The 12,689-nt window shown below is 45.3% G+C and overlaps 1 protein-coding gene across 1 annotated transcript; it reads left to right on the forward strand.

Moving 5' to 3' along the window:
- The first annotated feature begins 1,113 nt into the window (after window positions 1-1,113).
- LOC112956597 (epidermal retinol dehydrogenase 2-like) lies at window positions 1,114-11,085 on the forward strand. Its single transcript, XM_026050103.1, has 6 exons — window positions 1,114-1,486; window positions 6,203-6,334; window positions 6,997-7,096; window positions 8,246-8,390; window positions 8,975-9,100; window positions 9,666-11,085. The coding sequence occupies exons 1-6, from the start codon at window positions 1,166-1,168 to the stop codon at window positions 9,757-9,759; spliced, it is 918 nt and encodes a 305-aa protein (XP_025905888.1). The 5' UTR covers window positions 1,114-1,165; the 3' UTR covers window positions 9,760-11,085.
- The last annotated feature ends 1,604 nt before the right edge of the window (window positions 11,086-12,689 follow it).

Genomic DNA, 12,689 nt, shown 5'->3' on the forward strand with positions numbered 1-12,689 from the left:
CCTTAATAATAAGGACCCACTGCAAGCAAAAAATAGTAGCCTTAAGCAAAAATTTTTCTGAGCTTAAATAATTACCTAAACTACTAGTTTATGAGCGCTAGAGTTGATTGCTGTCACCTCTGATTTGGGATTACTGTGTGCTTCTGCTTTAGATGCTTCAGCAGTAACCTTTTTTTTAAGGGAGAAGTCCATGTTCTTTACACTGTCCAGTCACATACGTAGACACATTGATAAGATTTTTCCCCTGTTCCACTTCTCTAATACTTTCTTCTCCAGGCTGGGCTTTCCTTTTTTTTTGGCTTCTCCTTAAAAGGAGAAGATGCAGAACATCTGCATCTGGAGCAGGGATACTCTAGTCCCTTAATCATCTTTGTTGCTCTCCGCTGGACCCTCTCGAGAAGCTCCACGTCCCCCTTATACTGGGGAGCCCAGAACTGCCCCCAGTACTCCAGGTGCAGCCTCACCAGAGCTGAGGAGAGGGGCAGGATCCCCTCCCTTGACCTGCTGGCAACACTCCTCCTGATGCAGCCAGGATCCCATTGGCCTTCTTGGCCRCGAGGGCACACTGCTCACTCATGGTTAACTTGGTGTCAACCAGGACTCCCAGGTCCCTCTCCATGGAGCTGCTTTCCAGAGGGTCAACCCCTAAGCTGTGCTGGTGCCTGGGGTTATTCCTCCCCAGCTGCAGGACACTGCTCGGGGATGCCACTTGCTCCAGRCCTCTGTCTGGGCTTGGTGTCACTGATCGCCACCCTCTGAGCTCTGCCCTTCAGCCGGTTCTCCATCCACCTCACTGTGCACCATTGAGCCTGCSCTTCGGGGCTTCCTGACCTGTGAGCMTGTTATGGGAGACGGTGTCAAAAGCCTTCTGTGTGTGATGGGTTTTTGAAGCAGATGAATGGAGGGTTTTCTTGCCTCTGCCACCTGGTAAATCAATTCTGTGCTGCCTTCTGAAGGGGAGTGGGAACATCCTGCAGGCCAGACGAGAAGATGCAAGTCCCTGTGTTTTGAAGCATCTAACATCAGGCYGGAGGGAATATTTAAACTGGATCTGAAAATGCTTCTCAATTCTAAAATACTTCCGTTGATTGCATGCTCTTTCTTTGTAGTTTGTCCTAGCTGGTAAACATTTCCTTCATTAAGCATCTGACAAAACGGCCTCAAGATGAACTTCTTCCTGGAGTTGCTCAAAGTTATCGGACTTACATTTTATTACCTGCTGGAGTCCCTGGTGTTCTTGATCATACCTAAACGGAAGAAGAGCGTTGCAGGTGAAATAGTGTTAATAACAGGAGCGGGAAGCGGAATCGGAAGACTTTTATCTATAAAATTTGCCCGCCTTGGTGCCACGCTGGTTCTTTGGGACATTAATGAAGAGGGGCTCAAGGAAACAAGTAGACTGGCCAAAGAAAATGGGGCAGTAAGAGTACAGTCTTACATCTGTGACTGCAGCAAAAGTCAAGAAGTCTACAGAGTAGCAGATCAGGTAAGTCCTTCATCCTTGACCTTGATGCTGTTCTAAGATTTGTATGTATGCATGTATGTTAAAGAGGCAAGTTAAAGAGACTTCAAGGTAGCAGCTTAAAGGTAATTGGTACTGAATTCACTGGATATGCTACCTGTTTTAAGAATTTAGACTATTTTAGGCAAATTTAGACCAACTCTGTCAATAAATTTTGTAATTGCACTTTAAGAGAGTTAATAAGTATCTCAAAAGCTTAAATATTTTTTGCTTTCCTTTTTGAAGTGCTTTAGAAATCAAGCATATGGTTATATATTTTGGGTACACTAGATRTGCCAAAAGCTAAAATTGTTCCGTTTCCATTATAACAACCTGCTCTCTCTTGCTCAGAGTATTGCTAAACTTCACTGTTGGACTGGGAAGTTTCCACAGTGAGTGAGTGCCTCAGATCTTTGGGAATCTGCCTGTGTGAGRATGACCATAAAACAATCTGTGCTAGGAAAAGTTTGCATGTGACCTGCAGCTTGTTAGAGCTTGGTCTGTCCTGCCTGCTCCTTTATGCCCGTTAAGTTACATCTCTTCCATATCAGCTGTATGTGTTTCTCTATAGGCCTGTAGACTTCTTGCAGAGGTGGAGGAGTGGTTGTGTGAAGGGCTCGAAGATGAAACCTTCCCTTTTGAGGACTCAAGGGCTGGTGCTTGGGTCTCGTTGAGAAGGTGGAGATCAAAACATTATTTGGACAACCATAAAAGGGAGGGAGAGCCTGTGGATGTGCATGTGCTATGGCTAGGCATGATAAAAACAGGGGAGAGACTGGAGCGGCGAGAAGGTCTCTGCATGGTCAGTGCAGGATTCCTGACCTGAACTAATGCTGTCGCCAGTCRCTGGGAAAATCCACAGATAACTCATTTTGGCTGATCTATATGGAAGAAAACGGCCAGCTACTGTTCCAGAGCAGGGTCCTGCTGACAGCTGGTGCAGAGCCAGCTGCACCTTCCCCATGGAGCTAGTAACAGTGAGACCTTAGTATGAGCTGGTGCTTGGTGGCAGTGCCACTGCTGCTGTAGGGAGCTGGAGGCTCTGGTCCCCCATGCACTGAGCTGTGCTTTGTGAGAGGAGGGGAAGCAGGCTGAGCCTGAGGGGCTTCCTGGGGTTCAGCTGGGCACGGTAACTTGGTCCTGTGAGACTGTAGCGAGCTGAACTGACAGAGGCAGGACAGGATCTTGTTGAGAACTTTGTGCCCAGCCACACAGTCCTAGAGCCCAAACAAAATGAACGTGAGCTTAGCAGTACCCGCTGTGGCACTTCAGCCACATGGACTGTGTGGTCCCATAGCACTTGGGGACAAAAAAACCAGTCACTTCAGTGAGAAGGAAACCCCAGAGCTCTGGCCACGTGCTGTCCTCCATCCTTTGCTGCACCCACTGCAGGAAGGAAAGCTCGTAGCTGTACAAGCTATACCTTAAAGCTGATTTGTGATGTCCCCTCCAGTAGCACCCCACCCACGGAGGAAACCCGCCTTCCCCCAGCCCTGCGCAGCCGGGACAGCTTGCAGGCTCCAGGCTCCCAAAGGAGGATTTTCAGTCTCCTCTTTGTGAGGAAACAGAAGCCTCTTCCTCGCTATGGAGCTGCAGAGTTACCTCTGGGCCTACATTCACTTCCAGGCTCTCCCTTGCACTCTGCTGCTTTGCCTACGCACTGCCCTGGCTTGTTGTCCGGGCTGTCAGTTTGCAGCCAGTTTTCCACTTCTCTATGCACTCACTTTACTTTTGCCCCTATGCCCACCAGGAATGCATTTCCCAGTCATATTTTACCCTTCACATATTCCTGCCCCTTCCAGGTGGCTCTGGAAGGGGAAGGGAGGGAAGTCCCAGTTCTTTGGCAGCAGTCACCTTGGGATGCTGTCTGGGAATCACGGGAATGGCTCGCTAGCAAACATGCATTGACAGTGTGAATACAAGTGTGAGAACAAGCAGGAGGCAGTACCCACGCTTAGAAAAGACACTTAACAGGCTGGGCTGTTTGGTTTAGGCCTGTGTGGGTGTGTTCARTGCTGTGAACACACCTGGACCACCTTTGCTTGCACTGTGCAATGGGGAAACGTAAAGTTCTGCAAGGCCAGCCTTATCTGCTGACTATTGCCRACTCTCTAGCTGGGGAAGGGACTTTGTGTTCCTGTGTTCAATCCTTTGATTCCTGTGCTCAGCTCGAGGTGGGATGTGGGAGCCGAGCTCACTTCTTAGCTCTCCACCTTGTGCACAAGGAGAGAGGAGGAGAAAGCAGCTAAAACAGATGCCTTGTTCGGTGAGGAGCTGCCGCATCCAGGTTGTTGGAAAGCAGCTTAAAGTGGTATAAGGCCTGAGGTGTCTGTSTGGGCTGTAAGAAGGCACTTGCATCTGTTTTGAATTCTGTCCAATGTGTGAATATTCCTTTGGGAAGCTGGGTAGAAACAGCTGTCTCTTCAACACAGGGAAGCAGAGAAGTCATTCATGTCTTTGTTGCTAGTCAGAGCTGGGRCAGTTGAGGTTTTGCACTAATTCTCACTCTTCTGGTGGTGTTTCCATCTCCTCCATCTAACCCAAATATCCCAATAACCAAGTTACAAACTGAGTGTACCACGTAGGGACAGAGGTGGCACTGCTGTGGGTGCAGAGGAGCATAAGGAGGTACGTGTGTAAACAGCGATTTGCATCAAAGGGAGAGTCCAGGATACTGGTCCAGGTTTCTGGAATGACTTAATGGTCTGGCAAGAGGCAGTACCAGTGCACCTTTGGCTCATGATTACGTGTATGCCCCTGAATGTGTGCTGTTTTGAACATGGGATGCATTTCAGGCTCTGATGGAGAGTGCAACAGCTCGACTAAGGCTGCATGTAGAGATCTCAGTGCTGCTTCAGAAAGRTTTAAGTTGTCACATCCTGACTTCTGGAGAGGGAAATAAAAAGAAAAGCACCTGTGGAAACAGTGACCAGAGAGACCTCTGGCTCCTGTATTCGTTATAATTAGTGAGTCTGAATAACCCTAGCAAGGCTGCTTTGCWTTTTTTTTAGATGGACAGCTAGCTAATAAACATAGATGAGATWTAAGACAAACTTAAGAAAAATAAGGTTAAGCTAGAGATTTGTGATAAATCTCTTCAATCCTTTTCCCTTACAAAGGCTCTGCTACTGGTTTTGCCCATGTTTCCCTCAGACCCTTCAGGAGACACCGTTAGGAAGCGAGGGTCCGGTCTGGAGCTCTGTGCCTGGGCCGCACAGGAAGAAGGAGTTTCCCTGCAGCAGCTGGTCACACTCGAGCTGGAAGTTGCAGATAAAACAATAACAGGGAAGTTATTTTCTTTTCCCAGAATAGCTTAAATTAATGATCTACACTTCAAATATTGCATTAAAAATGGTCATTTTCTGTCCACAAAAGCTTGATCGTGTTAGATGGCTTAGTTATCCTCTCCAGGGAGCCAGCACAAGAGTTCTCGCTCTGGACCTGAAATGAAAACTGTATTTTCCCTCTCAGAACTGAATGCATCCAGACTATTCTTTGGCCAACTTTAGCTCTGGGAACCATCTTAAAGGTTCTGGAACAGTGCTAGGATCAAAGCAAACACACCAGAGAGGAMAAACCCACGCGCCATTCCCTGCTCAAGAAAGTTCCTAAGATTTCTGCCTTTTGTCAATGTTTGTGTCACTTTAAGGTCTGTCAGCTTTACTGTAAGAACATGAACAGAATCTTTTGTGCAAAACCACAAAGCTTTTGTTGCTTTTGTTTAAAAAAATGCTGATCTTCAGATCATTTTCTCACTTCCTGTGTTGTCTTGAGAGCTGATACGAAAGGAACCATGATGTTCTTCCAAGGGATCTTAACCAAAACTTGGTAAGAGAACCCTTTAAAAGTTACTTGCCTGTAAAGCCACTTGCAGTTATCAAAATACCTGAATAAAGAACACAGTCATAAGAAGAAATTATGAAGGACTATTGTGTAATAACATCTTAGTGTTTATAGGCTGTAGTCATGGGAAGCAGAGCCTGTGGGAAAAGAGCACCAAGAGGTACTTGAACTATGAAGATGCCGTTAAGTAGCTGCTGCCCTCTGCAATGGGAGAGACGATTTCCTGGGCCCTCGGGACACGAGCAGTCAATCCACCCCCGGGAAATGCAGGAGACTCCTCTTCCATCAGCAGGCCCAAGGGCTGTGCGAGCCGGCTGCGCTCTGGAAGTTGCCGAGCTGCGTTGCCTTCTGACCCGAGCAACTGCCTGGGAAATGGGGAAGGATTTGAGTGTAATGCAGCCTGATCCTGCAGCCCCTGCGGGGCCYGAGGTCTGGGCTCCTGCTGGAAGGAGCTTGGGGCTCTCTGCACTGTGCTTCATGGCGCGACATAGGAATAATCCTAAGAACAGGATGGCTCCCTGGTTTTAAAAGGTTCTGCTGTAGCAAAATACTTCCTGTGTTAGACAGACTTGCTGCAGTGGAGACTCCCATTTGGAACAATCATAAAAAGAACAAGCAGTGTTGAAACCAGATGCCTGCCTGGGGCTATGGAGCTGCTGGGCTCCACATCCCCAGAATGTGCAGGTCCCAGCAGAAATGTGGGAGAGCCAGAGTTACCTGGGTCTGTAACAGGCCTAATAAAAGTTTAGCTTAATTGTTTTTTTATATTTTCATTTATTTTCATAAGAAAACCTTGGAAGGTGTGTACTGTATTATAGTGTGGATACATGCATGACATTTTGTGGCTTTCTGTTGTAGGTTAAAAAAGAAGTTGGTGATGTTGGCATCCTAATCAACAATGCTGGCATTGTGACTGGAAAGAGGTTTATGGAGTGCCCAGATTCCCTGGTGGAAAAAACCATGGAGGTGAACATAATGGCACACTTCTGGGTAATACCTGTACTTGAACATACTTAGTTTTTCCCTTTTAACATGCTTTCAGGGTTAATTTTGCCTTTTGGAATTGAGGAATATATGGAAGGGTATTTAGCTCCCTATAAGCTCAATCAGAAATGATACAAGAAACTGTTTTTCATGCCTGAGAGCCCTTGAAATAAAGGGTTGAAGGATGGATCTCATGGAAACTTCTGGGTAGTAGGTAGGTGGAAGGAAACTGCTTTTGAGAATATTCTATATTCAGCTAAATCCTGTAGTTAGTGTGTCAGATTCCTTGGTGTTAATATCATACAGGCCCAGCTCAGAAGTTACTACTCCGGTAAGAGACGTGTCAATCCTGTCCTTGTTCTAGTTACTTTAGGGTTATGATAGTTTCAATCTGAAATACCACATGTTCAGACAATGTCTAAATTTCTAAATTTTTTTTCTCTCCAAAGCTCAAAAAATGAGTCAGCCAGCTAGAGCTGTATCTATCTAGGTGACAGCTTAGCAGATGCCGAGTTGAAACAACAAACTCCTTTTTTTTTTTTCTCTTTAATGGTAGGAACAAAATAATTCTAACTGCAATTTTAAATTCCCTCTAAACTATCATCAAAATATTTGAACTTGTCGCTTTTTGAGTGAAATATTTCATTGCCTTCTCACTTGCCCCACAGACCTACAAAGCCTTCCTGCCTGCCATGATGGCCTCTAACCACGGGCACTTGGTCAGCATCGCAAGCTCAGCGGGGCTCATCGGAGTCAATCGGCTCGCAGGTGAGCATCATAAAACCTGTGCTTGCTTAGGAAATGTGCCTGGCTTAAACTGTGCTCCCCTGCTGCCTGCCCTCAGGTCTGTGTTTCTGAATCTTGTATGCTTAACTAATGTTCATGCTTTCAGACCACTTAGTTTAGATTGTTCTTTTCAAAGATGAATTCTGATGCTCAGCATTACTGTGAAGAGACGAGTAGTGCTTTTCACTAAGGTAGTTAGAGGATCGAGAAGCTTCATGTAGGCATTAAGAAACTGATATCCCCGGGGCATGCTGTAAAGTTAACCTGCAGGGACTGATGGGAAGAGATTGGTGTTTTTGCAAGTGTGCTCTCACTTTAAGTGAGGTTCTGTACGAGCTTCCCTGACTGAAATAAATGCCCAAAGCTGGACGTCGTGCAATAGCAGAGGTGAGACAGCCTATTTTGCATCCCATGGCTCTTGGAAGTGCGTTCCATAGCATCTGTGCAGTGACAGAAAAGAAAGTGCTGTGATTAGGACAAGCTGAGAAGAAATTACAGGAAAATGCGTGCAAAGGAGGAGCAGTATGAAATAAAGTAGCACAGCAGGGAAAGAAATCTAGCTACATTATCTTTAGGGCCATGATAATGAAGACAAGTGGAGTTGCAAGTTGAAACCAGGTTACAAAGAGCCTTGAAAGMTCAAGTTTGATGCACTAAATAAGAAGCTAGTGGGCAGATTCAAAGGTAAGGTCCAATAAGACAAAACTTCATCTCCTGTTGTTCAGTAGAGGATGGAAAGGTGCTAGCAAGGTTGTGAAGAGAAACCTCTTTGTCTGCCAGTATGTGATGGCCATTAACTTGGGAGGGAAAAGTAACAGAGCAAACCACACCAAGTGTGAGCAAAACCCTAACCACAGAAATGGTCCTTGCTCTGCTGTAAAGTACTTAGGGCATGCACAAAACTGTCCTGTAATAGTAGATTACTTGTATGTCATGGTGCTGCTGTTGCATGTCACTGCTGTAGCTGCTCACTTCACTCTTTGTTAGACCGTAGTTGTGTCCTTTTCTGTGTCAAAAGCTGTTACTGTCCTTGTGAAGTTCCTCAGTGTTAAGACCCACTGAAGCTGGTTAATAATTGCGGTTAAGCATTTTCATTTACTAATTCAATTTAATGTTTTACTTGTTTTACAGATTACTGTGCAAGCAAATTTGCAGCAGTTGGGTTTGCAGAGTCAATTAGTTTAGAGATGAAAGATCTGGGAAGGACTGGCATTAAAACCACAATTGTGTGTCCTTACTTCATAAGCACAGGAATGTTTGATGGCTGTCAGACCAAGTGAGTGAGCTTTTGTTAGCTGTTTATGCAGCTTGTATGTTTAGCATGCTACCTGCTTGTATTTCCTGTGGGGAACTAGACTTTGCTCTGCTTGCATGATTTTTAGGTTCTCACATGGATGTTAGCTCTGCTTTATGATGACAGAGCCACTTAAGTGTCCAGTAATACCTAACCATTCATTTAAATGGAAACATAAAACACAAAATCAGTTCCTTCCCCACAGTCYTTTCCTCTGCTCAAGCCAAATGCTCCACTTATCCTTCTGGCTTTCTAAACCCCCATTCAGATCCTGAAGTCAGTGGTGCAGCTCTGCTCTGGATTCTTATGTAATCACAAACKGAGGAGCAAAATAAAAGCCTAGTGTGTCTTAATAGCAGGACTGTATTTGTTCCCCTTGGGGGACATGATGCAGAGTGAAAATGACAGTGGCCTCTTATTCTTCTCAGGATAATGTAATTAAGGCCCTTCTCTTCATAGGATTTATTTCTTCTTTTAATCAAATATCTGCAAAACTGAGACTTTTTAAATTTAAAATTGGATTTCAGAATGGCTTGTGGTGTAATTGCAAATTCCTTCTCTTCCAGGTGGCCACGTCTACTCCCCATTCTCAAACCAGAGTATGTAGCTGAAAAGATCATCACTGCTATTCGACAGAACCAGGAAATTCTGATATTACCACGCAGCCTGTATTTCTTTTTTGCGTTGAAAAAGTAAGATTCTGTGATTCTTTCCTTTCCTCTGCTTTTCCCTTTCCTCTTTTCTTTCCCTTGTCAAATGATCTTGCAGCTAAAGTCTGACCAAAAATGTAACTTGACAGTATGACTCTTTTAGGGTTTGTTTTTTGTTGTTGTTTTTGTAAGTTCTACATGCTCCTGGAGTTTTCTTCTTAATTTCTAGGGGTTCCTCCTATCCTTAGACCACAGAGCAGTGACAGAAATGACTTCCCGTGACTTTCAGCCTCCACCCGGGTGCAGTTTTGCTGTGGGCTCTGTCGCCTGGGTCTCCTCCACCCTAACTGCAGATCTGGTCTCTCTCGCCCCATCCTTGGGGCACTTCTGTCTCTGTTGCAAGCCAGGTTGGGGACCTGATCTATCTAACAACTAAGGCTGCAAAGTGAGTGTAATAGATGCTCTGAGACACCCAATGGTACTGTAGCATAGAGGGTACACGCACTTGCCTGTGGGCCAGATGGAAAGATTTCTGTGATAAAATGCACAACATTTCTCATATCTGTTTGTGTTTTCTTTTTCTTTTCCCCCTCTCTTGTCACCTCAGCGTGCTGCCTGTGAAAGCGTGTGTTCTCCTTGGAGACTTYGCTGGAGCTCTCCACTTCATGGACACCTTCAGAGGTCGAGTGAAGAAGGACTGAAAACAGTGCAGGAATGAAGTRTCAGCAGCTCTAAAGGGAACTCTGCTAAGGCTGGTGGTGGGAAAGGTTTACTTGCTTAAAACTGTGGACTTAAGATGCCTCAGTTTATTAGTAATGGCTTTTAAGGAAATTTGCCTTTTCAATTAGCTCTTAACAGCTTTGACACAAGCTTATATATAATATATATGTATATACACTTAATCCAGTGAAATGATTTATTTTTACCTCGTTGCAAGGGGGAAAATTAATTGAAGTGAGTTGCCTTGGTGATGTTGGTTAGAACAGCTTTAAGCCTCTGCATCCTGAGCTAATACTGGGCAGTTGTGTGGGGCGTTGGGACCGCGAAGCCGCGGGCAGTTGTGGGGCTGCAGCGAGGGCGCCGGCGCTCCAGGGCCGCGTGGGGCGGCGCCGCTGGAGCTCTCCCAGCTCCGCACTGAACCGAGGGGCTCCAGAGGCTCCGGGAACAGCGGAGTGTAAAAATCAACTGCAACAAACGGATGCTTTGAAGCGAAAACCATGGCTGCATCGGCGCCTAACCACTAATGGGGTTAATTGTTTAGGGTATCTCAGGACTCAGATGACTGAATGTTTGGGGAAAAATGAATGTAAATGATGAATTTGTGCTAGTAATGTACTTTTTGTCTAATTTATTTTTAAAGCAAATGCTAATGACTACATCTGTGGAGTAGGACAGTGTCTTTCTATTTTTTAAGTGCAATATTCTAAGAACAAATTTAAATTCTCCACTCCTAAGCAAATTACACCACTTATAGGTGTATTGGCTATCTTCCCAGGTAAGACAACGAGCTACTGAAAGCAAAGATATTATATAGCGTAATCATAGCTCCTTTGGAAATCATTCCAGGAAGSAATGATGCTGACAGACATGACATGAATGAGATCACTATAGACAACTGTAGTTTGAGTTAGTGTTATGTTTTGTTCCCCTGATTTGAGGGGATTGCCCTGCATATACAGAATTTTACCTTTTTCTCTTAAAACTTATTTTGGACAAACACTGAGGAGGCCTCCCCCTCTTTAACAGTGGCCATTTACTTGGAAAACTAAAAGCCTGCCTTGACTTTGGGTAAATCCAAAGGAAGAAAAAGGAAGATTATATTTTAAATGTCATTTAAGCACCTGCTGCTTAATCCCCTCTCTTGTCACAGTACTTGTAATACCTGAAAATTAAGACTGTAGAAAGTTCTTCCTTATGCAAACAAATGAAAGGATAGAATGGAGAAAAGGGTATGTAGGTGTGTTTGTCTTTCATGTTGATCTGGAGACTGCCTTTGTTGTCTATGCAATTAGTGACGTTTATCAGGTAATAAAGCTTACACAGAACTATTTTTCTACCRAAGGAGAATAAATTATTGAGCAAAATGAGCATGTATGTACATTGCACTGTTTGCTGGTAATAAAGCTGAAYCACTAATTAAACTGTTGGCACTAATTAAACTGCATTGCAGATCCCTCACTCTTCTTCATTAGGGGGATGAAGGCCATACCCCACCAGCCACACTTCTCGCTATAAAATAAGGGGTGTGCAGGGAGGAGGGAGGCAGAACATACAGATGAGCAGCCTGAATCAAGCTCTGCTCCCTTGGAGGCCAGCAGCCTCCCTTCTTACAATCTGTAGTATCTCTGCAGGTCTGTTCCTGTTCTTAGGAGTGTGAAGCAGGGAGGCTAGTGAGATTTGCAGCTTCTCACTGTGATCAAATTTGTCTTACCAGAGGCAGCATCTTGCCTGTTAATCTATGCTAGAAAATATCCCTATGGTGATATACTTCTCAACTGCACATAATCACTGATGCTGGAAGTCATTTCTCTRAATGCCCTGGGTTGTCCTTGTTCCCTCTCCTAAAATATTTATGCACATTGAGCCTGTCTTCAGGCAAAACAGTTCCAGCTTTCCCAACCTCTCCGCCTAGTAGATGCTGCAGTCCCTTAATCATCCCTGGGGCCCTTGGTTGGATTCACTGCGCTAGGTCCCTGTCACTGCTGTATGGGGGAGCCCAGCACTGCAGCGGTGGCCTCACCAGTGCTGAGCAGAGGGGACTGACCTGCTGGCCACTGCCTTCCTCATGCAGCCCAGGAGGCTCTGGGCCCTCCTTGCCACAAGGATCCAAATGTGGTTCCTGCTCAACTTGTTGTCCACCATGGTCATTGGGTYCTTTGCTGCAAAGCCGCTTTCCAGCTAATTTGGCCCTCAGTCTGCGCTGTTTAAGACATTCTTTGTCCCCAGGTGCAGGAGTCTGTGCTTCCGTTTGGGCTCAAGGAGGTTTCTGTTGGCACGTTTCTCCAGCCTGTTGAGATCGCTCTGAACAGCAACACAACCATCWRGCAAATCAWCCACTCCTCCCMATTTTGTATCATCTGCAAACTTGCTGAGGGAGCACTCTGGCCCATTATCTAAGTTATTAATGGAGATTAGTAATGGGCATTTTTTGTTGCTTTTTTTTTTTTTTTTCTCTTGCAAGCTCTAGTTGAGTAGGGTCTGAAATCTGTCAGTAAGCAGGTAAGCGATAGCCGCCTCGAACGCACTGCACTGACAGCCTGAGAAAAGAAGGCGAGGTCTGACTTTTGGAGCCCAGGTGAGTTTATAAAATCTTCTCATACACCCGCACTAGCAAATACCTCCTGTGTTAGCCACTGTCCCGGTAGGAGCACGTAACCATTGCTTTCATGTGAGCGCACTGCGGTCTCTCTGAACAGTGTGGTCACCACGCTGACGTTACCTCATGTGGATGGAGGGTAAGATGGCAGTTTTGAACTCCTACTAACTGCATCTGCTGAGATGGTTTGATAGATTACATGTAGAGATACATCCTTGAGATTAAGAGATGGAAATCCTCCCTGTCTTCAGGAGGTAGGTGTGAAGTGAGTGTTTGGGTCTTCAAATGAGCTATGAATTCTTGAGGTTGAAGATG

This window comes from Nothoprocta perdicaria, unplaced genomic scaffold, assembly GCF_003342845.1.
Source record: "Nothoprocta perdicaria isolate Ctin4 unplaced genomic scaffold, notPer1 scaffold_65, whole genome shotgun sequence".
Lineage (NCBI taxonomy): Eukaryota > Metazoa > Chordata > Aves > Tinamiformes > Tinamidae > Nothoprocta > Nothoprocta perdicaria.